Source organism: Mastomys coucha, unplaced genomic scaffold, assembly GCF_008632895.1.
Source record: "Mastomys coucha isolate ucsf_1 unplaced genomic scaffold, UCSF_Mcou_1 pScaffold18, whole genome shotgun sequence".
Taxonomy (NCBI): domain Eukaryota; kingdom Metazoa; phylum Chordata; class Mammalia; order Rodentia; family Muridae; genus Mastomys; species Mastomys coucha.
Window position 1 is genome coordinate 70,996,752 of NW_022196900.1, and position 26,625 is coordinate 71,023,376.

At 37.3% G+C, this 26,625-nt stretch overlaps 1 protein-coding gene and 1 pseudogene across 4 annotated transcripts in view; one reads left to right on the plus strand and one right to left on the minus strand.

Annotated features, from left to right (window-relative positions):
* Spata6 (spermatogenesis associated 6) overlaps nucleotides 1-26,625 on the plus strand; it is a 91,821-nt gene that overhangs the window by 41,847 nt on the left and 23,349 nt on the right. For 3 of the 4 annotated variants that reach the window (XM_031378210.1, XM_031378209.1, XM_031378211.1), the window contains 4 exons: nucleotides 3,203-3,283; nucleotides 8,839-9,135; nucleotides 13,564-13,651; nucleotides 14,918-14,958. In XM_031378210.1, coding sequence (XP_031234070.1) covers nucleotides 3,203-3,283; nucleotides 8,839-9,135; nucleotides 13,564-13,651; nucleotides 14,918-14,958 — 507 coding nt within the window. Of the gene's footprint in view, nucleotides 1-3,202; nucleotides 3,284-7,399; nucleotides 7,534-8,838; nucleotides 9,136-13,563; nucleotides 13,652-14,917; nucleotides 14,959-26,625 lie in introns of those variants that run through there. The other variant, XM_031378212.1, reaches the window with a different exon arrangement.
* Nucleotides 20,971-21,994, minus strand: LOC116095225 (annotated as a pseudogene).

Genomic DNA, 26,625 nt, shown 5'->3' on the forward strand with positions numbered 1-26,625 from the left:
TTCCAGCCTACTTCAAAATAGCATGTCAACTTATTCCTTAGTTTCCATCTTACTAATTTAATTTGCCCTTTGAATTTCTGAATTGTCATCTCCAAATGGTGTGAATTAGTTCCCTCTCTATGTATATGAATAATACTATTACATGCTAGACTTCAAAGAGCTGGTAAAAATGCTGGCTTAACTCTTGGAAACTCACATTTGATGATCAATACTCAGAGAATTATAAAGTAGGAAGCCACAGGTTTGATGGTGATAGTACTTCTTGGCATTTGTACTGGAGTTGGACTACACATACGATGGTGCCTATGGCATATACTTAGTTGTACAACATCCAGATTACTTCATAGGTACTAGAGCCTAGCCAAATTGACAAATGAAATCACACCCTCCCAAATGTGAATTTATCCATGAAGTCTTTTGCAAGAAGTAATTCATTCATGAATTCAATCAAGAAGAATACTAACGAGGTTTCTGAAAGTATACACTATAATAGATTACCTAATGATACATTATTCAGTCTGGATCTTTACCATTAAGTGGCACATGACTATTTCCAGAAATAGTTATGCCTCACTGTCTGGATTTCAGTACTACTAGGCACCAGTGGTTCTTATCTTCATTTTACCTCCTTTGAACAGGAATGTCCACAGTGACTGCTTAGTACTTACTACACATGTGTACAGTGGGTGCTGGTCATATAGATAAATAGCTTATTTCCCTAGTTCATAGGTCTTCTGACCGTGAAGATCTATATTCTAGGAGCTATACTGACCAATAACCAAAGCACCTTACCTATTTGAGGATTCACTTTACACGCCAACACTGGATTCTAAACTGAGTTTGTAAGGATGTAAAAAAGGTTAAGACTTCTTGCTTCCTTTTTTTTTTTCCTTTTGGGAGCATGAATATTTTCTGTGTATAAGGAATGAAATTTATAGGAATTAAATATATACATATGTATGTATATATATTATAGGTTTGGAGGGTTTGGAGAGGGGTTGGTCAGTGTCTGACTTCTATCGTGTTGGGGCAAAGCTAATCTAGGGATATCTGACATGGCTAACACTTGGAGTATGTATAATGTGGACGTCCAGATGTTTTTTTAGGTGCTTTGTAACTGTCCCTTTGAACTATCTCTTTTTCTCCACTTATCTCAAAATGTTTAAACTGATGCTTAAATGTTGATAGAAATAGAATACAGAGTAATATCTACATTTGAATATAAATTATATTATAGAAAAAAGGCTATAGAAAATTTTCAGAGACTTCCTTTTTCTGAAGATTGTACAAATGGGAAGCATCCAAATTATTCCATTAAAAAATTTGAGTCGGGATTAACTAGGGAGGTGGCTCATAAGAGAACAACAAAGAGTGAGACTGAATGCTTTGCTTGATGTTTGTAGCTCTTGTATCAAGTTTGAAGAAGAGGACTTTATAAGTTACTCTTTCTCTGAGATGAATGCTTTTCCAAATTATCACAGTTAATGAACCAAATTGTTACCCTCATGTAATGTCTGTGCCACCCTCCAGGCAGAACCATTGTTCATTGAAACAGTTGGTGAATGACTTTATGGATATACCATCTTATTACATACACCATTTCTTAAATGAATGTAACCTGTTCTCTGTGGGCTGAGAATAAAGTCACTCAAGTCAAATAGCTTTGACCATAACAGGAAGTCTGTATCCAAAATATTGTGCCTAGAATTCATTTCTTGGTGCAGCAGAACTGTCAACTTTCAGCTTAGCTACGATGGAGGTAAAATCCTTTGGTGATGTGAGGGTCATTGAAGTACAGCCTTCTTACAATGAAATCCAATGTCTAAAAATTGTTCTTATTTTGGGCTTGTACCACACACAGTAAGAGCCAAGATTTTAAACTCTACTAAATACAAAACAAACAAAAAGACTTTACATACTTATGTTCATTTAAGAAAATACTAGTAGTGATGTATTATTTTGAAATATACAGTTAATATGGTTGGAGTTAATTTAAAATTTATATTGAGAAAAATGTATTTTCACTATTGCTGTAGATGAGCATCTACATAAGACTGTTAAATTGATTGTTGTTTTATATCAAACAACTTTTATAATACTTATTGTTATTGTTGTCATTGACAAAAAAGATATTGTAGTTATTGAAGGGGGTTCTCTGGGAAGAGTTGGGGTACAAAAGGGAAACAAGAATGTGATTTAATTCTATTTATTTAAAATATGTTTTTGAATGTTAACAAATTCAGATAAATCGAAATCATATACCTTTTTTCTTCATAATGCAATAAAAGTTAAAAAAAATCCTACCCCCCCCCCAAAAAAAAACCTGTATAAACAATCATGGTGAATCATCCAACCTTTTAGCTATTATCCAGCAGATCCCTTACATGACATGAGCTTTTGTTGTGTTTCATTGTATTTCTAAGTAACCTAAGGTGTTGGTCATAGAGGGTGTTGTGGAACCAGGCTCCATATCCATGGCATTATTGCTCACAGAAACAAACATTAGAAGTGGGTCTTCAGAGATCTTGCTGTGTCCAGTGATGTAACCTTTGCCCAGGTCTTCTTGATGTTCAGACTTTTCTAAAACTTCTGCCCTTATGGATTAAAGTGCAGTTGTTTTCAAAAAAAAATTTGAGTCAGGATGTATATAAGGAGCTGGAAGGATGTAATAGAAGGGAAAAGTAATGGAATTCTGTTTTAATTAAAATGCAGTAAAATATAATAAAATAAAAATTAATTGACAGTTAAATATTATATATTTAAAATAGACAATGGCATTTTGATATGGTGTTCTGATATATGTAGAATTTATGGAATGGCTAAATAAGCATTTCTCGATTGTATAGTTAAATGTCTTAAACTGTAAATATAAAGAGAATTGAAGTCAATTAGATATACTTACATTTATGACTAATATACCATAATTTAAAATCTTCAAACACTTTGACAGAGACAGTTGAAAATAAAAAAAAATTTTAATTATTCCATAAAGTAATATAATTGTTCCTAATAAAATCATTAGCATTGAAACTGCTAATTAGCAACATTTATCATTACTATGTTCTTTACAATAATAAACAGATCAAACTAATAAATGCAGTGCTCAGTTTTGACAAGTATCTATTATTTTAGATCATGTTCTCACCACTAACTGTATCTGTTTCATGGCAATATGTAATATTACCATTTTTTAATCTCACAGGGAATTTCTCCAAAGCTGGAATTTTCTACAACTTCAGTGATCACCGAATGTCTGATAAGCTCAAGGAAGTGCCGCACTCAGGTTGAAATGATTAACTGCTTAACCTTATTTGTTCCATGTTGATGGTGTCTGGCAGGCTTTAGCCCCTTTGTTTTGGCTACATCTCTTTTCACCTCCCCCCTCCATCCTTGGTTTGTGTAAAGCAGGTAACAAAGTACTCAGCAGCTTGGTTGAATCTTAGGAAACAGAAGGCCATGCTCAGACCTGAGGCAGAGGGCACCACGCTATGTCTGTTTGGTTATTTACTTACTTTATTTCATAGACTTCTTAGTACAGTATAGTTATACTGCCAGAAGGATGTTGCGATTAGGATTAGGCATAAAAAACTTGGAGACTTTCATATACTTTGCCGATGTTACAGGTGACTGCACAGAGGGCAGAGGATAGCTTTAAGTAAATGTGACTGAGGTTTCAGACTGGGGACTTGATGCTTATTGAACATGACTTCTTGAATGTGTCTAATTCCTTAGAGGAATGTTGTTCATTGGAGTGACAATACTGGTCCTGTCACATCAAAGCAAGCTTGGATGTTTTAGCTTAAACAACTCCTGCTTGTGATGATTTCCTTCAATAAGCTTCAACTTATTAACAGGTTATTCCTCATATTCTAATTGTTACTGGAGCCACAGGGCAGTCTTCTGATGGACAAGTGACCCGCTCCATGATCATCTCTGAAGTGCTAACAGTCATATAATAGTGAGCTAGCTGTGATGAAGGACTGGTCACATACAAAGCTTAGAGGATTCACTTGGGGCAGAACTGGTCCAATGGACAGAGTGGAATAGTAACTTGCTCTATTACGATCTTAAAATTAATTTTTTGAAGACGATAACTGTGACCTTGGCTAAGACAGGTACAGTGAGTTCCAAGAGTATTGGAGGAAGCGTTATTTTGATAACAACATATGCAGGATGCCACAGTCAGTCTGTAGCTTTTTCATTTGGACATAGATGCTGGAAGTCTGACCAGCTGTGCTTATAATGTATGGGAAACTTGACTGACTTGTTTCTGAGATACTCACTATGAATTTGTAAACTGTTAAAAAGGATTTGCCCAGGATTCAGGTTTTCCCTCTGAACTGGAGTATATACATCATGAATGAATAGAAAAAAATCTTTTTATTTTTTTAATTCTTTTTCTTTTTTATTTTCTTTTTTTTTTTTTCGGGACAGGATTTCTCTGAATAGCCTTCGCTGTCCTGGAACTCACTCTGTAGACCAGGCTGGCCTCGAACTCAGAAACATGCCTGCCTCTGCCTCCCAAGTGCTGGGATTAAAGGTGTGTGCCACCACCACCCAGCATTTTTTATCTCTTATGTGACATAAAGCATTCATGCAGAAAGGCTTAAACATTCCAAGTATACAACACAAGAGCCCTTCTAAACGTGAGGCCCTCCTTATCAGTTAGGATCACTGCACTCTATGTACTGATGAACTAACATTTTCTGGAAAAGATACTGTTCTTTTCTCATTACATGTTTTAAGTTGTCATTTGGTCTTTACTAAACAAAGATGTAAGAGAGTAGGTTGGGTTTTTTTTTTAGGGGGAGGGTGTTGAGACAGGGTTTCTCTGGCTGTCCTGGAACTCACTCTGTAGACCAGGCTGGCTTCGAACTCAGAAATCCGCCTGCCTCTGCCTCCCAAGTGCTGGGATTAAAGGCGTGTGCCACCACTGCCTGGCAAGAGAGTAGGTTTTTATATCAGACAGTATTTAAAATTATGCTTTAGGTCTCTCTCTATATATAGCTTGATGTGATTCAATAGGTCATTTATCCTACTATGCTTGAGTTCCAGGGTTCAGTTCCCTGTCAAAGCCAAGAGGGTGGAAATGGGGGAAGAGAGGAGAGAGGAGGGGAGGAGAAGAGAGGGGGAAGGAGAAAGAAGGAAAAGTGGGGAGGGAAGGAGAAAAGGCTGGAAGAGGGAAGAAAAGAAAGAGGAAAGTACTATTTTCTTTCTTTTATTTATTTTTATTAGATATTTTCTTTATTTACATGTCATATATCTCCTTTCCCAGTTTCCCCTCCAAAAAAATTAAAAAATAAAAATAAAAACAAAAACAAAAACAAAAAAAGCCCCATTCCCACCCCCTCCTGTTGCTCACAAACTTACCCTCTCCCAGTTCCTGGCCCTGGCATTCCCCTATACTGGGGCATAAACCTTCACAGGGCCAAGGGCCTCCCTCCCATTGATGACCAACTTGGCCATCCTCTGCCACATATGCAGCTGGAACCATGAATCCCACCATGTGTACTCTTTGATTGGTGGTTTAGTCCCTGGGAGCTCTGAGGGTACTAGTTAGTTCATATTGTTGTTCGTCCTAAGGGACTGCAAACCCTTCAGCTCCTTGGGTCTTTTCTCTAGCTCCTTCGTTGGGGACCCTGTACTCAGTCCAATGGATGACTGTGAGCCTCTACTTCTGTGTTAGTTGGGTACTGTCAGAGCCTCTCAGGAGACAGCTATATCAGGTTCCTGTCATCCAGCACTTGCTGGCATCCACAATAGTACCTGGATTTGATGATTGAATATGGGAAGGATTCCCAGGTGGAACAGTCTCTAGATTGTCCTTCCTTCAGTCTCTGCTCCATAGTTTGTCTCTGCAACTCCTTCCATTAGTATTTTGTTTCCCCTTTTAAAAAGTAACGAAGTATCCACACTTTGGTCTTATTTCTTGTTGAGTTTCTTGTGGTTTGTGGATTGTACTTTGTGTATTCTGATCTTCTGGGCTAATATCCACTTATCAGACAATGCATACCATGTGTGTTCTTTTGTGATTGGGTTACCTCACTCAGGATGATATTCTCCAGATCCATCCATTTCCCTAAGAATTTCATAAATTTATTGTTTTTAATAGCTGAGTAGTACTCCATTGTGTAGATATACCACATTTTCTATATCCATTCCTCTGTTGAGGGACATCTGGGTTTCCAGTTTCTGGCTATTATAAATAAGGCTGCTATGAACATAGTGGAGCATGTGTCCTTACTACATGTTGGAGCATCTTCTGGGTATGTGCTCAGGAGTGGTATACTATTTTCAAACTTATGGTTTGTGTTTGTCAGCAAATTACTATGTTCAAAATATTAAGTATATTGATGTAAATTTCTAGGAGAAATAATTTTCTAATTCCTTTATCTGTTTCAAAGTAAAATTTGCTGTTACATAGATAATGACATATTGCATGACATACATATTTTTAGTATGCGGTATGCACTTTATCCCCTAAGTTTTGCTGTAAAACAATCTTTGTTAACTCAGTGGTTTAAAGTAGGAAGCACTTCTCAGTTCTGGGAGTTACAGCATGATCCTTGCAGTCCAGGCTGGGTAAGCCGGAATGATTTAGAGTGTTTTGCTCAAACTTGGAATTTGGCAGAAGTTATATTTGGAGTGAGAATCTTCACCTTTGTTGTTGAGCTTGCCCTCAGCTAGGGTGATGATTGTGAGACTCATTCATCATCTGGCAGGCTAATCATCATGGCTTCTTCACTTGCTGTAGAAAGTATCTCGGAAGAGCAGGCAGTCTTTTTTAATACTTGGCTTTATGTCATAGTGATCTATTGATCAAAGGCAGTTTTCATAGTCAAGCCTAGTATGATCCTGGAGAGAAACTACCATGGGTGTAGATATAGGAAAGGAAATTATTTATAGAAGTCATTTTGGTAAGAGTATACACAGCCAGTTAAGTTTTAGTAGTTAAAACTAGGGGCATTACAGCATGGATATGTTTGGACACTGAGTTGGTAGCAGATGCCATGATGTTTGTAACTTCATTAAGAAAATGTACATAAGTCAAAAAATTTACTGAAGAAAGATTATACCTTGAGATTGGGCATAATCAAAGATGGGTATGTATAAAACAATTTAAGCATGGCTTTAGGAATTTAGCTGTGCAAACAATGTATAAAGAATAAGGAGATAGAAGGCCAGGAACTGATATGACCTGGGGGCTAATAACAGATGCATCATAGAAGAAATAGGTTGAGGAGAAGAAATTTTTGTGAAAGTCAACAGATGCAGTGGATCTGTACAGAAGAGAAATTCTGTGAGTAACAGAGCTGATTAAAGCTGAGACAAATTCTAGGTGTTTGAAGTGCTGCATGAACATTTTAGGAAGCCTCAAAGAACCTTTGTGGTTCTGGAATGTCTCACTTATGAGTCAGTGTGATGTCATAGAGGTGGATGTAGGGGAAAAGGCCTACCATACCAACTAGAGCCACTAACCAACGTGGGAGAAGGTCCTGGAGCACACCAAGATGAAAATGACCTGATGTACTGGTCTGTATAGAACTCAGAGGCTGTTTTCATTAGAAACATTCTGATTTTTTACTTTGAATTACTGACTTGGAAAAACTGGCTCTTATTTTGATTCACATATAATTTTTTTTCACTTAGTCCTCGTACATAGGGAAGGGTTGAGAATGTGGGGAAGAAATTTGTACTAGTGGCTTTCTAAGGGACTGAAGTCAAGAAGATAAAGATCTTCGCTGTTTATTTTTCCTAACTAAATCACGACTCTAGAAAGTGAAGAAAATATGTGCTTTACTTCCACTCTAACTAGGAAGGAATTTGTAAGGCACAGTGTAGCAGAATGAATGGTTACATGAATAGCAAAAGTTGGAGCTATCAGATTTGTTTTCATTTTTATTGTATTTTATGTTAGACAGGGCCTCATTTATTTTGCCCAGCCTGACTTAAAACTCTGAAACACCAGAAGCCATCTTGCCTCAGCTTCTATCATAGCTAGACATGTATTATGTGTTGCTGAGCCTGGCTCAGATTTATTTTAAATTTAAAAAATTTCAGACAGCTACCGTATTTATAAGAAAATATAAGTATTAATTATTAAAGTTTATAATCTTTGTTTTATGCATATTTACTTTTATAAAAAATATATATCCAGAAAAAAATGGTGTTTTTATCTGTCATTGAATTACCAAGTTATGTCTTGGATCTTATACTGTTCTATATTGCATTTAATTCAATAAAACATTTAGGTAAAATGGATATTGAGTACTTTTAAGTTATTGTGTTGTGCACATGTTATACATAACTACAGAAGAATGAGTAAGACTTATTTTTAGTAGTTTTCATGATTTTACAATTAGCTAGACAAGTTTATTTTTAGACAAGTGTCCTTTGTTGCCCAGGTGCAAACTGCCTCAGCGTCCTAGGTGGGATTAGATTAGTGTGACTTCATCGTACTCGGCATTAGTTCTTTTAAACTGGATAGCCCATTACTTGAATATGTAATATAAACAATAAACATTATTTGCATTATATTCTTAGCTTACTGAAAAATGTTTTTGACTAATTTTGAAAATGAGTTTATTTCTTGGAATTTTACAAGTGACTAATCATTGGCATTTAATTTGCATTAAGCCTGTGTTAGACTTAAGAAAGATGCTTGATACAATAAACTTTTATTAACTAGGAGAATATAGATTTGATTTTTTCTGGAGAGATCCAGTTGATTTTGGTAGCTTTTGCATACTTTGAGTTACTCTTGAAAGTTTTTTTTTCCATTTGTAGAGTTTTAAAAAGTACCTTCTGCACACATGAACATTTACTTTTTATGTTTAGGATAAATTTACTTACCATTCAGCTCCAGTTGAAAAATCCCACGGCAGACTGCAATGCAGAACATCAAGATCACAGAAGAAAAAATCGAAGTCACCCGACAGGAGTAAATACTGCGTAAACAACACCAAGAACTACGAACAGCCTACAATTTCTTCAAAGTCACATTCTCCATCTCCCTACACAAAGAGACGAATGTGTGAGCTCTCAGAAGACACCCGGCGGCGGCTGGCCCATTTAAATCTGGGACCCTATGAGTTCAAAAAGGAAACAGATAAGCCTCCATTTGTGATTAGACATGTATGTGCTCATAAGCATTTCCATTTGAAACTTATCAAATCTACTCTGCCACTGAAATACTATGCTGAAACGGATTTCAATAAGTAGCTCTTATAAATAATTTTCTTTCTTGAACTCTTAGCTAGCAGCTAGAGGTAGAAAACTCACATAAAACCAATGACTATGCTTTTTGTTCCCCCTTTATGCCTTTAATGCTGAGGGATCAATCCCATTATGATGCCATATCAGCCCTCCAAATACCCATTGCCTCTCACCTTACAGAGTGGGCAGTGTTATAACTGCACAGTTGAACTTGGTTGTAATTGGTTGACACTGATAGTAAAATGCTAAATTAGGATTTTAAAGGAGAACACAGTTTCCTATAAAAAGGAACCCATTCCAGCCTTTTAAAGAATGATAGTAGAAGCAGATGTCCTCTGAGAGTAAGTCCTTTGGGAAAGCTTTGGATCCTGAATCTTTGAAGCCCTTCCTTGATTTATGGATATGAGTAGGAGGGCCTGTGGAATTGTGGGTAAACTAGTCCTAATTTTTCTATGCACAGCCTGATGGATGTTAGAGCTTTATGCCTATGAAAGTCAGACTTGATTTGACTGGAGAGTGTGGTCTGGCACACAGTTACAGGGTGCCTCAGTTTCTTGAAGTTTTGTAAAGTACTTTTACCTTAAAAGCCAGTCTACCAAAAGCTTCTTTATTAACAGAAATACTATGTATTTGAATATACTCATAATAAATCTTTAGGTTTAAATGACTGTGGAAGAAATTATTTACTTTTCCTAAATTCTAAAATATCCATCTATTTTAGAATTTTAGAATGTACCCTTTTGGAAGTCAAATAGCTTTTAAATGTAGAACTTTCAGAGATATATTCTGTCTGAAATTGCTTGAGTTTTCTCTGTGACACCCTTTAAAAAATTTAAATTATGCAACATTTCATGCCATCTTTATGTTTTGCCTAAGAATCAACCCCTTATTTTTTTCAGACTAAATTAAGTTTTAAATTTAAAAGTGCTAACTATAAATTTTGTAATTATGAAATTACAGTATAATGGATCATTTTACATGGTAATATCTATTAAAGATACTCATATATATATAATTTATTTTATATGCATTAGTGTCTTCTCTGTCTGTATGTTTCTCAGTATGAAAGTGTTGGATCCTCTGGAACTGGAGTTACAGACAGAACCTGGGTCTTCGGAAGAGCAGCTACTGCTCTGAATCACTGAGCCATCTCTCCAGGACTAAAGATAGTCTTGTTTCTTTAATTTTGATCACAAGTTTTATCCTGTTAAATATTATTCAGACATTAGTTTGCCTGTATTTCTGATGGAAATTTGAGAATGCCTTTAACACTATCTCAAATTACAAATTAAATGGAAAAGAAAGGCTACAGTATCTTCTAATTTGAAGGAACAACCAATTGCATTTTAATTAAAATGCCTGTATATAAAAGCTAAGAAGGATATGAGAGCTAAACACATAGATGTTTGGGAAATAACTGCTCTTGAGGTGTTTCCAAGGCAGTATTTGAAAGTATATTTCATAAGTGGTTTTGGTTTTTAGCAGAATTTATTTTCTAAGTTATATTTTTAATTTTTCAAAATATTTGTGTTATTTCATACATGAATATTATAGTTACATCACTTACCACTCCTTTCTCTAGATTCTTTCCATCCCTTAAATCCATAACTTCTTACATAGTTATTGTTATATATGTATATTTATACACACACATATATGTACACACACGTGCTTGGGAATATAACCTATCAGAGGGATTGTCTTGAGACCCAGTCCTCGCCTCAGCAGCCACAGGTTGTCAATAGCTCCTCATTTAAAGCCATGATCTGGACCTTGTGAAATACTCTCCATCTGTGTTGACATGTTAACTAGTGTTGGAATTATCTAGGTCTTATTTAGGTAACCATGCTGCTGAGATATCTAGGGCTGGATGAGGTGGTACACATTTAATCCTAGTACTCAAGAGGCAGAGGCAAGTGGATCTCTGTGAGTACAAAGCCAGCTTGGTCTACATAACAAGTTCTAAGACTGCTAGGAGGGATACACAGTAAAACTCTTTATCAGAAACAAATAAATAAAAGCAAACAAAAAATATAACTTTTATTTAAGAGGTTTTCCCCTTAGCTTTTGTGTGAACAAAAATGTGTACTTCTAAGTATACATATAAAAATTGCCTATATTATTGAGTAGGCATTGGGCTTAAAGAGAATTTAGGGACTGACAACCATTCATGGTTTTAGAAGTACTTAGGAAACTGATAGCAAAAGAGGTTTAATGTCATGCACACATATGCAAAATCCTTTATGAAATGAACAATACAAGGCCCAAAAGACAATCCTAAATAAGAAGGGACTTTCAGAATCAGTTAACAAGCTCAGACTACATTGCTGCGATTGCCCTAGAAGAGTCAGCCATCTTTTCACTTGTGGCTAAAAATATTTTTTTTTCCTTTGCTGGTGTTAAACAAACACACACAATTTACCATTCCAACTATCTTAAAGTCTACAACTCAGTGGTACCAAGGGGATTCTCATGTACCTTAAGACCTTCCCCACTGGGAACTATATGCTCATGAAGTGCTCCCATTCCACCTGCCCCCCCACCTCTCTTAAAGCCTCTAATTTTGTATCTATAAGGTTGTCTGTTCTGTCTTTTCACCTAAATAGTCATATGACTTATCTTAGCACAACTCATTGATGTTGCACCCTATTTTTTAATCACTAGATATAACATTGAATAGATATATGTCTCTTTTTGCTTATATATTTTTGTTTATATGTCTGTTAATAGATGCCTGTGTTGCTTACATGCTTTTATGACCAATGTGTGTACAAGTATTTTAATAAGTGCTTGTTTTCAGTGCTTTTGGGTAAAGACCCATGAATAGACCTGTTTAGTCATGTCACAATTGTATATTTAACCTGAAGGCCTGCCCAAGTATTCCTCAGAGTGCCTGTACAATTTGCATTCCTACCAGCTGGGTAAGGGGGTTGCAGTTCTTAATTTTCATAAGCACCTTCTCTTTTCTGTTTTTCTCCCCTCCTCTCATTTTTCTGTGGTAAGGGGGAAAGCAAGGGCCTCTTGGATACAGGCAAGAATTAGCCCAATCCTGCTTAATTTTCTCTGTAGTCCTCTTAGCGTGAGTGGCATCTCATTGCGATTTTATTACTATTTCTCTAGAGAATGATGATGTTAATTATCTTTTTATGTATTAGTGAATATCTTTTAAAATATCTACTCAAGTCATTTGCTCATTGTACAACCTTTTCTTTATTGCTGTTGTTGACTTGTAAGAATTCTTCATATGACTTAGGTAATAATTTCATATCAGATACATGATTGTTGGCGTGCTTTTTGGGCTACTTCATTGGGTTCTATTTTCTACAACCCTTCCAACCATTATTTCACACCAATCCCCTCCAATCCCAATACTAGTAGAAGAGAGAAGGGATGGGAAATGGGGCATAGACCTCTTTAAACTACTTCCTGCTGATTAGGGCATCGGGTTCCTCAGGTCAAGTCCAACCTCCATCATCAGGGTATCTCCAGCAGAACAGCAACCTAGCAATCCAACAGCAGCAAAAGTCGTATCAGGAAGCAGCAGTGGGAGGAAGTGCAGCCATCCCAGGCCTTCTTAGGGCTATCCTATTTACACCCTCTCTAGAGTTACCAAAATTCTAGACATAAACTATTGGCAGCTGGCAAAATTTATACCCCTTGTAGAGGAAAAGACAATCATAATTAGCAGTTAGCGGCTGTGAACACTCTGAAGCAGCCCCATATCCAACACCTGGGATTAGAACAAAAGCATAGTCACATAACATAACTGGGAGTTTAAAGAAGTCAAAATTTTTACTGCACATGATCTACACTTTCATTATCCCAAGTTAACTTTTTACTTGTTTTATTGTTCTCTGATTCACAAAAGGTTTTACTATTGGTCAGTAGCCCATCTTTTGATGTGTTTACCTCACTGTGACATATTTATTGTTAGTTAGAAAATGTAGTTGACCTTATTTTTCAACTACAAAGTGCTTAGCAAAGAAAGGCACTGTTTGAGTTCAGTGTGTTTGCTAAGACAGGTAGAAAATTGGTTGATTCTTTGTAAGGAAGGCAGAGAAGGTCACTATAGGATGTTTTTATTTTTGTGTAACAAAAAAAAAACCCCTGTGAAACAGAGTATATTCTTAACTGCAAATTTGTTCTTTTTTGGTGGCCTTTAATTTCAGCTTTGTTAAAGATGCATTGTATATAAGTGCTTAAACTCTGACCTTGGAACACAGAGGCACTGTGGAATTCACCTGCTGTGTGCCATATGCCTTCTAGTTGCTTAGCAATGCAGTAAGATTAAGAATGGGAAGAGAAGGCTGAAGTGCTCATTCACACTGCAAATTCTCTTTCCTCTAGGTTGATCCCCCAAGTCCCAGGGCTGACAATTTTTTTGGATCACCTGGCAGAGACTGTGAACGAGATGGATGGGTTAGGATGCACAGTGGTAAGGAGAAGCTATATTTTTTCCTACTCCAGCTGCTTGTGCTAATGCCAAGCCTTACACGGCACTGATTAATGAATGTACATTTTTTTTTGCTGCATTATTGGATATCATAATAAAACTTTTTACAACTTGTTTGAGACTTAAACATGGACTTCTTAGAAAGAATAAGATTTCTGTGCTACTAAAAGCATTTTATTCTTTGAGATTAAAAGTGAATATCAACTAATTTTGTCCTATTGAATACTATACTACTCTTCAGTAAAAATAACTTGATTGTGTTCTACTTAACGTTTTCTACACTAATTTGACTATGAAACACATTTCTTACTTTAACACGTGTTAATTTGTAGAGTAAATTTTAAGAAACACCATAGGGAAATAACTCAGTTATGGGTTTGAAAGACACACACACACACACACACACACACACACACACACACACACGGAGCTCTGTCTTTAAAACTAGAAATAAGTTTGACAGAATTGCTAATGGCCTGGAGCTAGGGCCTTGGGGAATCTGTGGCTTCGGATTTTGAGAACCCAACTCTTCCTACTACCGTTGCTATGGTTATCAGTCCAAAGGCCACTGTGTGCTTAGTCTGTAATGTTCTTGAGATATCCTGTGTTCCCTTTATGCAACATTATTTGATTAGCCTCTCTCTGACTTAGTCCCAATGTATGATAGTTTCTGCAAACTGTCACGTTTCCCTCTTCTAATAGTATATAAAATGCTATACTTTTTAATAAGCTTGCTTGGTATCAGACATAGCTTGTGCCAGGCCCTGTGATCCCAAACTCGATCCTTCTCCTTATTTTCTAATCTCTTTGTCCTCTCAGGACCCTGTCACTGGGGAATAAATGGCCTGTTGATCCAGGTCAGAGAGATATTGAACTCTAGTTTTGTTTTTTAAACCTGTGTATCCTAGCTTTGCATGTGGTTGCAGGGACTGAGTTATGGCAAGCACATTTCCCTTTGATGAAGATCCACAGGACAGCAGAGGTCAGACTTAATGTGCTGAGTGGGCATTAGATAAGGAACCGTGGGTGGGAGACAGTAAACAAGGATGTAGCAGAGACTCTTTTAATGTTCAAGCAGATACACAGACATGCCAGGCAATTTTTTTAATAAGTAAACAACTTACAGAGCAAGGTACATTTCTGTGGCATCATGACAAAGGAAGGTCACAGTGTCATTTATAGCTGAGCACCATGGAAGTTGCCTATCTAATGTTGATCATTGATCTTGTTCTGTACAACCTTTTGCAGATCATCCTCATCATGGCTGCTGCAGATCCAAGGACTACAAGGTATGTTAAACCAATTATTTTATGACAACTTTCCTGATTTTCTGACAGCATAAGTATATTTCTGCTATACAAATTCTGGAAGAGATGATCATTTTCATTTTGTAAAATAACATGAAAGCAATGATTGTCATAGCATGGAATGTCATGGTTTGGGGATCTGTGCCAAGGGAGTGCAATAGGCCTTCACGGAATGTCTTCCTACAGATATGCTGTGTGTTTCATTATCTATTTGGACTAATTGTTGAAATTAAGTGTGTGTGTATTGAGAAAGAGATAGATAGATGGATATATATATATATATGTATACATATACACATATATACGTGTGTAACCTACATATATATATATGTAGACCTACATGTGCACATGTATGTGTGTATACACAAACATTGGCTTGTGTAATATGAGTATGTGTATTTAATGCATATATGTAATATAATATATGTACACACACTGACATACATGTATTTGCCTGTGTAATATGAGTATGTGTTTAATGCATTATATAATAAATTATATGTATGTGCACACATACATATATATATTTTATATATGTATGTAACATCTATACATACATACCTGCAATACAGGAGAGATAGCATCATGTGAGTATTTCTTAGTTATTCTAAGGCAGACTTTCTTTTTTCATTTCCTTTAACTAATGCTATACAGTTTATAATTATATATTTATTTTCATCTTTGTTTACAATCTTCCTAATTAGTAAGTATTAGGATATCTACCATTTTACTAATTTTGCTTCTTAATAATTGCTATTATGTATTATATTGATATATAATATAATATAATATGTATAATATATATGTATATATATGTGTATAATGCAAATTGTGTGAGTAGATCATTAAAACAAGCAAATATGGAAAGAACAGGATAAAATTTGCACGACACTAATCTGGTTGTAAGTTGACTAGTTCATTTAGAGGTACGTGTGGAGACACTTTTCCCAGTAAGTTGTTCTAAGAATTTTATCTCAAAGCAACTTTTAGCTCCTATCCTCCTCTAGATTCATTACTTTTAGGGTTTCCCTTGAAGACAGTGAATAAGGGAGTAAATTCACATATAATTTCTCTATCCAGGATGGAGATTTTCATGAAAATGCATCTATCACATTGACTATGGAAAGAATAAAAGATTCTTTTTTGTGGACAAATAGTAGTTAGTTGATAAGTACTCAGGTAGTAGAAAAATAAAGGATTTCAACAGGAAAAAAGAACTATGAAGCTTGGAGTGTTCTGGAGAGTTTATAGAAAAGGGCACTTTTTTTGAAGCCCCTGGAGACATATAAGGAGAGAGAGACGAGTAAATCCTCAGAAGGAAAGTAACATGAGGATTTGCTGAAGTGCAGTGTTGAGAGAAGAGAAAGTAGTGATGGATTTGAATGAATGGCTGTGCTGAGGGATGACTGCAGCCTTATCCTGAGGCTGCCACACACCTGGTACAGCCTCTGCCTCCTCCTGGACAGTTTTTACATTTTCAGTCTTGATATGATCTTTTGAACAAATTAGATTTTCCTTAATGTGAATGCTTAATAATCATCTTTATTCATAAATACTCATTCTTTTAGTATCATTTTTGTTCTACTGTCTACTCCATCCTTAACCAGTGTCTGCTTTCTTCTCATGTGCAGTTGCACATGTCTTGTGTATAGTAGGTTCTTATTTAATACACTGGTTCTCATTGGGAAAGGCATCTTCAGAAGGCATTTTGAGTACTTACAGTGTTATTATTACAATTACATAGGGAACGTGGTTTGATGGATGCTGAGCTGAACTAACAGATGTTCTGCAAATAGTAGGATGATTTTAAACAATAAAGATTTATTTCATATCACACATGGCTTTTAAGACAGTCAGAATGTTAAACAGGTGAAAAGCAGATTGATAGTTATCAGAACTTAGAGTTTTACATCTAAACAAAACCCAGTGATTTTTTTTTTACATTATTTTATGGCACATTGTATCATAGGACTGAATGTATATAATTATTTATTTCTTTAAAACCATATACTGTGATTTTTTTAAATATTTTTCTTTAGTTTTAAAAATTATTTATTCATTTTACATCTCGATCATGGTACCCCCTTCCTGGTCCCCTCTCCCACAGCCCCTCCCATCTCCCCTTTTTTTCTGAGTGAGTAAAAGTCCCCCTGGTTCTCCCCCTACCCTAGCACATCAAGTCTCTGCAGGGCTAGGCGCATCCTCTTCCACTGAGGCCAAACAAGGGAGCCCATAGAAAAATGTGTTCCATAGTCAGACAATAGCTCCCCACTCCCATTGTCCAGGACCCATATGAAGACCGAGCTGTACATCTGCTATACATGGGGGAGCTTGTGTATGCTCTTTGGTTGGTGGTTCACTCTGAGAGCTTCCAGGGATCCAGGTTAGTTGACTCTGTTGGCCTTCCTGCAGAGTTTTCATTCCCTTCAGGGCAGTCAATCCCCTGACTCACCCATCTGCTCTTCCTTAAACTGGGCAGTGGTGGCGCACACCTCTAATCCCAGCACTTGGGAGGCAGAGGCAGGCGGATTTCTGAGTTCGAGGCCAGCCTGGTCTACAGAGTGAGTTCCAGGACAGCCAGGGCTATACAGAGAAATCCTGTCTCGAAAAAACCAAAAAAAAAAAAAAAAAAAAAGCGTCCCCTTTCAATGCTGTGGTTCTCTGTATCTGGTCCAGTCAGCTGCTGAATGGAGTCTCTTAGAGAACAGCCATGCTAGGCTCCTGACTGCAAGTACAACAATATCATTAACAGTGTCAGGGATTCGTGCTTGCCCATGCTCTAGTTGCGCTGGTCATTGCTTGGTCATTCCTTCAGTCTCTGCTCCATCCCCTGTTCCTGCATTTCTTATAGACAGGATAGTTTCTGGGTCAAATTTTTGTGCATAGATTGGTGTCCATATCGCTCTGCTGGGAGTTCCTGTCTGGCTACAGGAGGTGACCTCTTCAATCTGTGAGTCTCAGCTAAGGTCACCACATTGATTCTTGGGAGTCTCCCATATACCAGATGGTATGTCCTCATGATACTCCCCACACCAAAGAGAGGGAACTTGGTGGGAGAGAGGCTCGGAGAAGTATGAGGAGGATACTTCTCTCTCCATACCTAGTATGGAGAGAGGCGGGGGAGATAGCCAGATGGCCATAGGAATGAGTGATTTTTAGTTTTTAAACTAGTGATAGTGCAATATATTGTTTTTCTCTAAAGTGTGTGTTAAATGTCTTATAATTAAATTGTCTTGGTTGATTCTGCCAAGTTTCAAAACACACGTGTGTTCACACATGCACGTACATACAGACACACAGACACGCGCGTGCGCACACACACACACACCTGCAGAGGAATTTCCCTTAATTATCTGATTGTCTAAGAAAGATGACAAATAGCCAATTGTTGGGCGAAAATGAGGAGGTGGGTGAAAATGAGGAAAATGAGGTGCATTTTCTGGGCAAGACAGAAAGAGGAGGGGAGGAGTGGCAGGAGACAGCCACTGGAGGAGGATGGAGGGAGAGTTATGGAAGGAAGATGGAGCAGAAGCACATGGCTTGGAGAAACTGCTAGTAGCAGGGATTTCATAGCTGGGGAAGAAAGTGTTGTAGAGGCATATCTGCCCAATATAGGCATGCCGTTTATAAATATACAACTGAGTTGCATTTTCCTTGCATGGGTTTATTGGGGTTGGAGATTTACCACAACATAACCCAAACACTCCACCATGTCATTTCTATCCCTTTAACTATCAGATTCGAATGAGTGCTGCCTCTCCTTCTTATCACTATTCTGCAAGTATTTAGGGGAAATGAATTCTATGAGAATTTCAAAACCAAGGAGTTCTTATGTCTCTTTAAATAAAGTAATAGGAAGTCAACTTACAGAAATTGAATATCATCCCATTTTTTTTTAAAAAATGAATAAAATAAAAAGAAAAACCATGACTCCACATTATGAAAGAACCTCCAAAGATACCACTGAATTTGTTTTGTGTTGGTCATCTACTACTAGACATGGACCTACCCTTACAAGTGTTTTCTTTCCCAGTGAGACTCCCTTGGAGGAAACTAATCTTTCATTTGTAAGTGGCTGTCAGTTGGAGATAGCTTTAGGGTTAGAGATGGGGCCACGTATCCACTTTTTCGTTTTAAAACCCCATCTGGTGGAGACTCACGCAGTCCCTGTGCATGCTGCCTCAGGCTCTGAGACTTCATGTGTGCATCAGCTTTGTTGAATCTAGAAGACCTTGATTCCTTGGTGTCCTCTATCACTTCTTGTGCTTTCACTCTTTACCCTCCCTTTCTTCAGAGTTCCCTGAGCAATGAAGGGAGGGGCTTGATGGAGAGATTCCGTTTAGTGCTGAAATAGTCTGTCTGTGTATCTGTTCCTATCTGCCACAAGCAGAAGCTGTTCTTATGAGGGTTGAGCAAGGCACTGATCTAAGAGTATAGCAGAATATCATTAGGAATTATCTTATTGATAAGTTCCTTTGGCAGAACAGTAGTATTTCGTTTTCCCCTAGTCTTTGACCTACCTAGTCTCAGGTACTTGGACACCCAGTGTTGGGTAGGAGATCCACTTTATGGAGTATGCCTTAAGTCATATTAGATATTGGTTGAGAAGCTCACAAGTTTTGTGCCACCATTTTAAGATAAGCTGTTATCTTGTATACAGGTTACCATTGTAGACTGAAGGGTTGTGGCTAACGTGGTCTTTACCGTTTTTCTCTGGTAGCATAATGAGTACCTTATGGTACCATGAACATAGGTCCATGGGGGTGAAGGCTCTAGGTAGGCAACAACTCTACTTATCTATGTTTTTAGGTATTGTTTTCAGGAATACAGCTTTACTGTCAGTATGTGGAGAGCAACCAATAACCTTGGCAATGACTTTTTGAGGGTTCCCATAGGATTGCTTTAGCCAAGAACTCATTTAGATATAGTCCATTCCCAGTACTGGAAGCTTCATTTTGTTAGGACAGATGTCTCATTGGGGCTCTCTCTCCCCTGTTATTTGGCGATTTCATTTAGATCACATTCATATATGTATATATTTTACTTCTACTGCCTTGTTTCCATATGACCTCTCAAATGTCTCTTAGTTTTAGCGGTCCTTGCCCATATTCCTTCCTCTTGTTTCCCTTCCTTTCTGATACTCATTTGATCCTCCATTTCCAGGCCCCTGCCCCGGTCATCTATAATTATCTGTTCCAGTGGTTTTCAGTCTGTGGGTCATGACTGCTTTATAGGTCATATATCATATAGTTACATTATAATACTTAAGAGTAGCAAAATTATAGTTATGATATAGCAACAAAGTAATTTTATAGCTAGGGGTCACCACAATATGAAGAATCCTATTAAAGAATCACAGAATTAAGAAAGTTGAGAACCACTGATCTATTCTATTTCTTTCTTAGGATCCATTTTCCTCTTATCCCTAGTCCTTTACCTCTATACATACTCTATAGTTATATAGATTGTAGTTTGCTTATTAAAGCAAACACTTAACACTAACATCTACCACATACAAGTGAATACATGCCATAATTTTATTTCTGTGTTACCTCATCCAGGATTATTTTTCCAAGTTCCACCCAGTTACCTGCAAATATTATGATTTTTCTATTTTTTAAAGTTAAAAATTCCTTAATTTTTTTATTCCTGGTACAACTACCACAATTTACAGGGTAATATACCTGATGTAATAAAAAGAAAAAGACAAAGACAAAGACAAAGCTACAACAGATAAAAGACCTCAGGAATGTACATCTAATTGACACTACATTGCATTAATCAATAGCTGCACGTTTTGCAAACTGTCTATGACAGTCCTGAACAAGAAGGGATCCCTGTTTAAGCTGTAGTGACTTTTCTTACTATGAATCATCTTTCCTTCTGTGGCAGATTTTTAGTTCCTCTAATGCATTTGAGACAATTTTCTCAAAGTAACCTGCAGCTTTCCTGACAACTCCTTGCTCTCTCTCCTGCTAAGAACTGTAGCCATTTCTATTTTATTTTAAAACTGTATCCACCATGTTCACTTCTAGATCCATAGCTACCACCATAGGGACTGCCTGAGTTTCTTCCACCAAAACTGCCCCCCTTCATGGGTCCATAATTTGATTGTTGCTGTTCACTATAATTTCCAAAATCATTATAGTTTCCACCACCACCATATTACGTCCACCAGAATTTCCTCCTTCATTGTAACCATCATATCCTCTTCCTCCACCACCGTATCCACTGCCTTGGTTTCCATATCCCTGTCTACCATCTCCATAACCTCCTCTACTACTGTAACCAAGGCCACCACCATAGCTGTCACCATCACCTCCAGATCAATTATTTTCATCATCACCACCTCCATAACTATCTCTGCTGCCATCATCTTGACCATCATAGCATCCTCTTCCACCAAAGTTTCCTCCATGACCCATAAAGTTGCCAAATCCACCTCCACAACCTCTCTGTGACCCAGCCAACTGCATCTCTTATTTAGAAAGGGCCTTTTTCACTTCACAATTATGCCCATTAATAGTGTGATATTTCTGAACAACAATTTTGTCAACTGTGTCATGATCATCAAAAGTTACAAAAGCAAATCCTCTCTTTTCCCCACTCTACCTGTCTTCCATAATTTCTATGGTTTCAATCTTGTCATACTTCTCTCAGATTATATTATTCCATATCTTCTTTAATACCACCAACAGAAATTTCCTTCACCATTAAATGGGGCACCAGGCTTTACAGAATCCTCTCTAGAGACAGCTCTCTTTGGTTCTACCACACGCCCATCAACCTTGTGTGGCCGAGCACACACTGCAGCATCCACCTTTTCAACACAAGAGTAGGTCACAAAACCAAAGCCTCTGGAATGTTTTGTTTGGGGGTCTCTCATTACCACACAGTCTGTAAGTATGCCCCATTTCTCAAAATGTTCTCTTAAGCTATCATCTGTGGTTTCAAAGCTCAGACCACCAATAAACAGCTTCCTCAGCTGCTCTGCTTCCTTTGGATCATGGCCCTCCATTTTGAGACCAGACTTGCCTCTTCCAACTCGAGTTCAATCAATTTTTCTATGTTTTAATGGCTGAGTAATATTTCATTGTGTAAATGTACCATGTTTTCTTTATCCATTCATTTATTGACAGATACCTAGGTTGTTTCCAATTTCTGGCTATTATAAGTTGAGCAGCAATGAACATGGTTGGGCAAGTGTCTCTATGGTAGGATGAAGTGTCCTTTGGGTACATGCTCAAGAGAGATATAGCTGGATCTTGAGGTAGATAGATTCTTATCTTCCTGAGGAACTGTCACTGATTTTCATAGTGGCTGCACAGGTTTTGCACTCCCAGCAGCAATGGATGAGCGTTGCCTTTACTCAGCATCTCCTTCAGCATGAGCTGTCGCTGTTTTATTGATCTCGTCCACTCTGGCTAGTATAAGGTGAAATCTCAAAGTAGGCTTGATTTGCATTTTTGATGACTATGGATGTTGGTTCTTTAAGTACTGCTTAGCCATTGTATTTCCTCTTTTGAGAATTCTCTGTTTAGATGTTCCCCATTTTTAAATTAGGGGGTTTTTATTTGATGTTGAATTTTTCTTTTTCATTCTTTAATATTTTCAGTATTAGCCCTCTATCAGATGTGCAGTTGGTAAAAATCCTCCTTTACTATTGTGTAGCTACTTTTTCCAAATGACAGTGCCCTTTGCTTTTGATTTTCACTAGTTCACATTTATCAATTCTTCTTAGTGCTCATGTTAATAGCATTCTGTTCACTTAGTATTTTCCTGTAGAGCAACCTCCTTGCCTGACCTTTCTTTTAGTCCCTCTGTAATATGGAAAAGCCTTAATGTTTTGTTTTTGTTTTAATGCTGAAGTCATTTTTGCATCTTAACCTTATAGCATTTATGTGTGTGTGTTTTAACTTTTTCTGATTCTGTATCTCTCATTTCTGTTCTCAAAACAGTTCTTTCCTAAGAATATCACTTGCTCCCTACAACTCCTCAGTTTCTAATGTGTAAATGGCAAAATTTTATATTTTCTGTGGAGAATTTGTTTTACATATACACACATTTGTATTAGAGCATGCATGTATATCCATGTACACATGTGATTAGATCTATCTAACATGTATTATCTTACATACCTTCTTGATGAGAATATTTAAAAGTCTTAGTACTTTTCACATATTAAATTCATACCTTTAACTGTAGTCCCCATGTTGTACAATAGATCTCTGCATTCCCTTTATCTTCTCTGCTTAAAACTGTCTTTTTGACCAAAGGCCTCCCCACTGTGGCCTTTGAAGGTTTCCACTTTACACCCTCCTATGAATTGTTTTCCAGATTCTACAGGTAAGTGAGGTCATAGTCATTTGTTTTTCTGTGTCTGGCTTATTTATCAGAATGACTTCTGGAATATGCATTTTACTGCAAATAGCAGGACTTCCTTACTTTTTAAGGTCACATAATATTCCACTATATCACATTTTCCCAATTTTCATCTGTTGATGGACACAAATTGATTTCATATGAGCTCATTAGTTCTTGAGAGCTCTTGCTAAATGCAGATAAGACCCAGTGCAACTCATATTTCTTCCCTGCTGTTTCCTTAGAGACATAAGCTTGGAAGTTATGTGGTCTATTTTCCAACCTATTTTAGGCAAGAGTTTTATTAAAAATTTTCGCTGCCGTTTTATATGAATCTTAACTTTTCTATCCCTAAATGTCTATTCCCTAGCTGCCTGCTCCCAAGGAATGCATAAATGAATATTTAGCTTTATGTTAAGGATAGTATATTAAAATAACAACTTCTGAATTGCTCAGGGTAATGCTATTTGTTATACAAATAAGACCCTTAACTTCAGAAGCTAAATATAGCCGAGATTTAAATTTTAATCATTTAACAAATAGAAGGTGCTTCTGAACGTCTGTTTCATTGTATGCATTAACCCATTTGTGGGCTCTTGTTAGTCTTCTACTTCATAGGCACCTTTGTAGGCATGGAGAAGGCTCTGTTCCTTAAGAGCCTGGTCTTGGAATGGGCTTTTGTGTATGTTTGGTTGCCTAGAACTGACCATAGTGCCTCCCGAGATGCAAAGATTGCTTCTTAGCAATATTTTTACTGTGGAGGAGGACAAGATGTGTTGTGGTAGATGTCTAGTGGTTTTTATGGTATTCTGGATTTGAACTTCTTTCCTGCCCCTTCACAAGGATTTTGTGACAAACTATTATGCTGGAAATAAAAATGTAACAAAACTAGAAATATCTTCATTCTTGTTGGTATTCCATAGTAAGGTGGATGTTCATAGCATCCAGTGTATTTGGGCCATAATATATATATGAATAATATATATATATATATATATCAGGGATGATATACATAATGCTTTGACATTATGCTCATCACCTTCCCATTAGTTTAAACATTTTTAGGTTTTATTTTATTTAGTATGTATTTTGCCTGGATATGTATGTACTATTTGCATGCTTTATGAGATCAGGAAGGTCAGAAGAGAGCATCAGATACTATAGAATTGGAGGTAAGGGTATTTGTAAACTATCATGTGAGTGTGTGTACTGGCTGGTTTTATCACACAGGCTGGAGTTATCACAGAGAAGGGAGCTTCAGTTGGGGAAGTGCCTCCATGAGATCCAGCTGTGGGGTGTTTTCTCAATTAGTGATCAAGGGGGTAGGGCCCCTTGTGGGTGGTGTCATCACTGGGCTGGATGTCTTGGGTTCTATAAGAGAGAAGGCTGAGCAAGCCAGGGGAAGCAAGCCAGCAAGGAACATCTTTCCATGGCCTCTGCATCAGCTCCTGCTTCCTGACCTGCTTGAGTTCCAGTCCTGACCTCCTCTGGTGATAACAGCAATGTGGAAGTAAGCTGAATAAACCCTTTCCTCCCCAACTTGCTTCTTGGTCATGATGTTTGCGGAGGAATAGAAACCCTGACTAAGACAGTGTGGGAACCAAAGTTGGGTCCCATCCAAGAGCAACAAGTGCTGTAAACCCCTTGAACCATCTCTCCGACCCCAGCTTTGATTATCATAATAGTTACTTGAGATAGTTTCTTATAAAGAAACATTATGACTCACAAAGTTCCCAGCTCTAGATCACAGTTCATTGGCTGCATTGCTTTGGCGAGGTGCCATATCATGGTGGAAACATGTGACAGAGCAAACTCCCTTCCATCAGGAGCCAGAGTGCATGAGAGATGTACACTGGATCCTACCATCTCCTGAGACCTTCTGGTAGGCTCCACTCTTAATTCTTCTACCATCTTCTCATGAATCCTTTCTGAGGATTAAACTTTTATCACAGGGGCCTTTGCATATCATGTAAGAACCAGACTATAACAGCCAAAATCCTAAGGATTTAATTTAACATGATCAAGAACTGGAAGACATCTTGAGAACTTTGGTCTGTGGTTCTAATGAATCATTGATGAAATTATGTCATTTAAAAATGAGCAGGCAATTGATTATTATTAATGTTAAATAAATAATCTACAGCATAAAAGCCTTATTACGTATGAAAAGTTTAAATCTGGCTTGGAAGGAACATGTAACAAAGTGAAAAAAGCCCCTGAAAGTCTGTCAGTGCTGGCTATGTTGGGAATTCAACCAGATTATTTCAAATTTAGGACTTGAATCTATGATTCTAAAAGTCAGAGGTGAGCTCTCTAGGAAGCAGTTCACCTATGAAGAAAGCAAGCAGGCAAACAACAACAAATTCCAAAAAGCTAATCAAAACACAACAATCAGAGAAGTAAACTAGGGTGCTGTTGCGATGAGAACAGCCAAAGCTCTCGTTCCCTGGGCAGCTCAAAGATGAATTTAGCAATTTACAGTTGTTCATGCACATGAAACTTCCACCTATAAATTCATACAAAATACCAGACAATTATATTGTAGAGACATTAGCAATGCATTACCAGTGTTCAAGTCTAATGAACACATGAAAATATCATTAAGAGGATTCTGCAGTTCTGGAAGACTGTGAACTTAGCTTTGGACTTGGTTTAACAAACCTACGACAAGAGCTATTTTATCATGGCAGCCAGAGAGACCCCTGAGAAGGGAAGCTGAAGGGATCTTAGAGGATCATAGAGGAAGGTGCTATTTATGCATTGAGGGTTTTATTGGTGTCTAAGATCTTTGCATCTATATACTTTAGTGGGCTCAGAGCTGTCAACAGCTAATTCACTAGATATCTCTTCCAATCTGTATTCTCTGTTAATCTTAAGGGAAACTTTTGAGGGCATAATGCAGAAAGTGGGAGGCACCACCTCGACAGTAGTGTCTCTGAAAGTGAAAGGTTAAGAGATGATATTTATAGAGTTTGGAATCATAAACATTTTAATGGGGGGACTTTCAGTATGAGAATCTAATTAACAAAGTATGTATATAAAAGCTCAAGGTTAATAAACACAGAGCTGAGGCTTAGCAAGTCATAATAGTGGAGCAGTGAAGAACGTATTCATCTGTTCTGAAAAAGGAATTGCTTCTTCACACAAAGAGAAGAATCAGTATTGTTTTGAGAAGGGAAACCTTTTCAGGAGAAGTCATGTGATATGAAGATGGACCTTAGTTCTTATGGCAGTTAAGCCATATTGATGCAAGGATTCTGGGTTTTCCTATTTCACTAAGTCATGTTT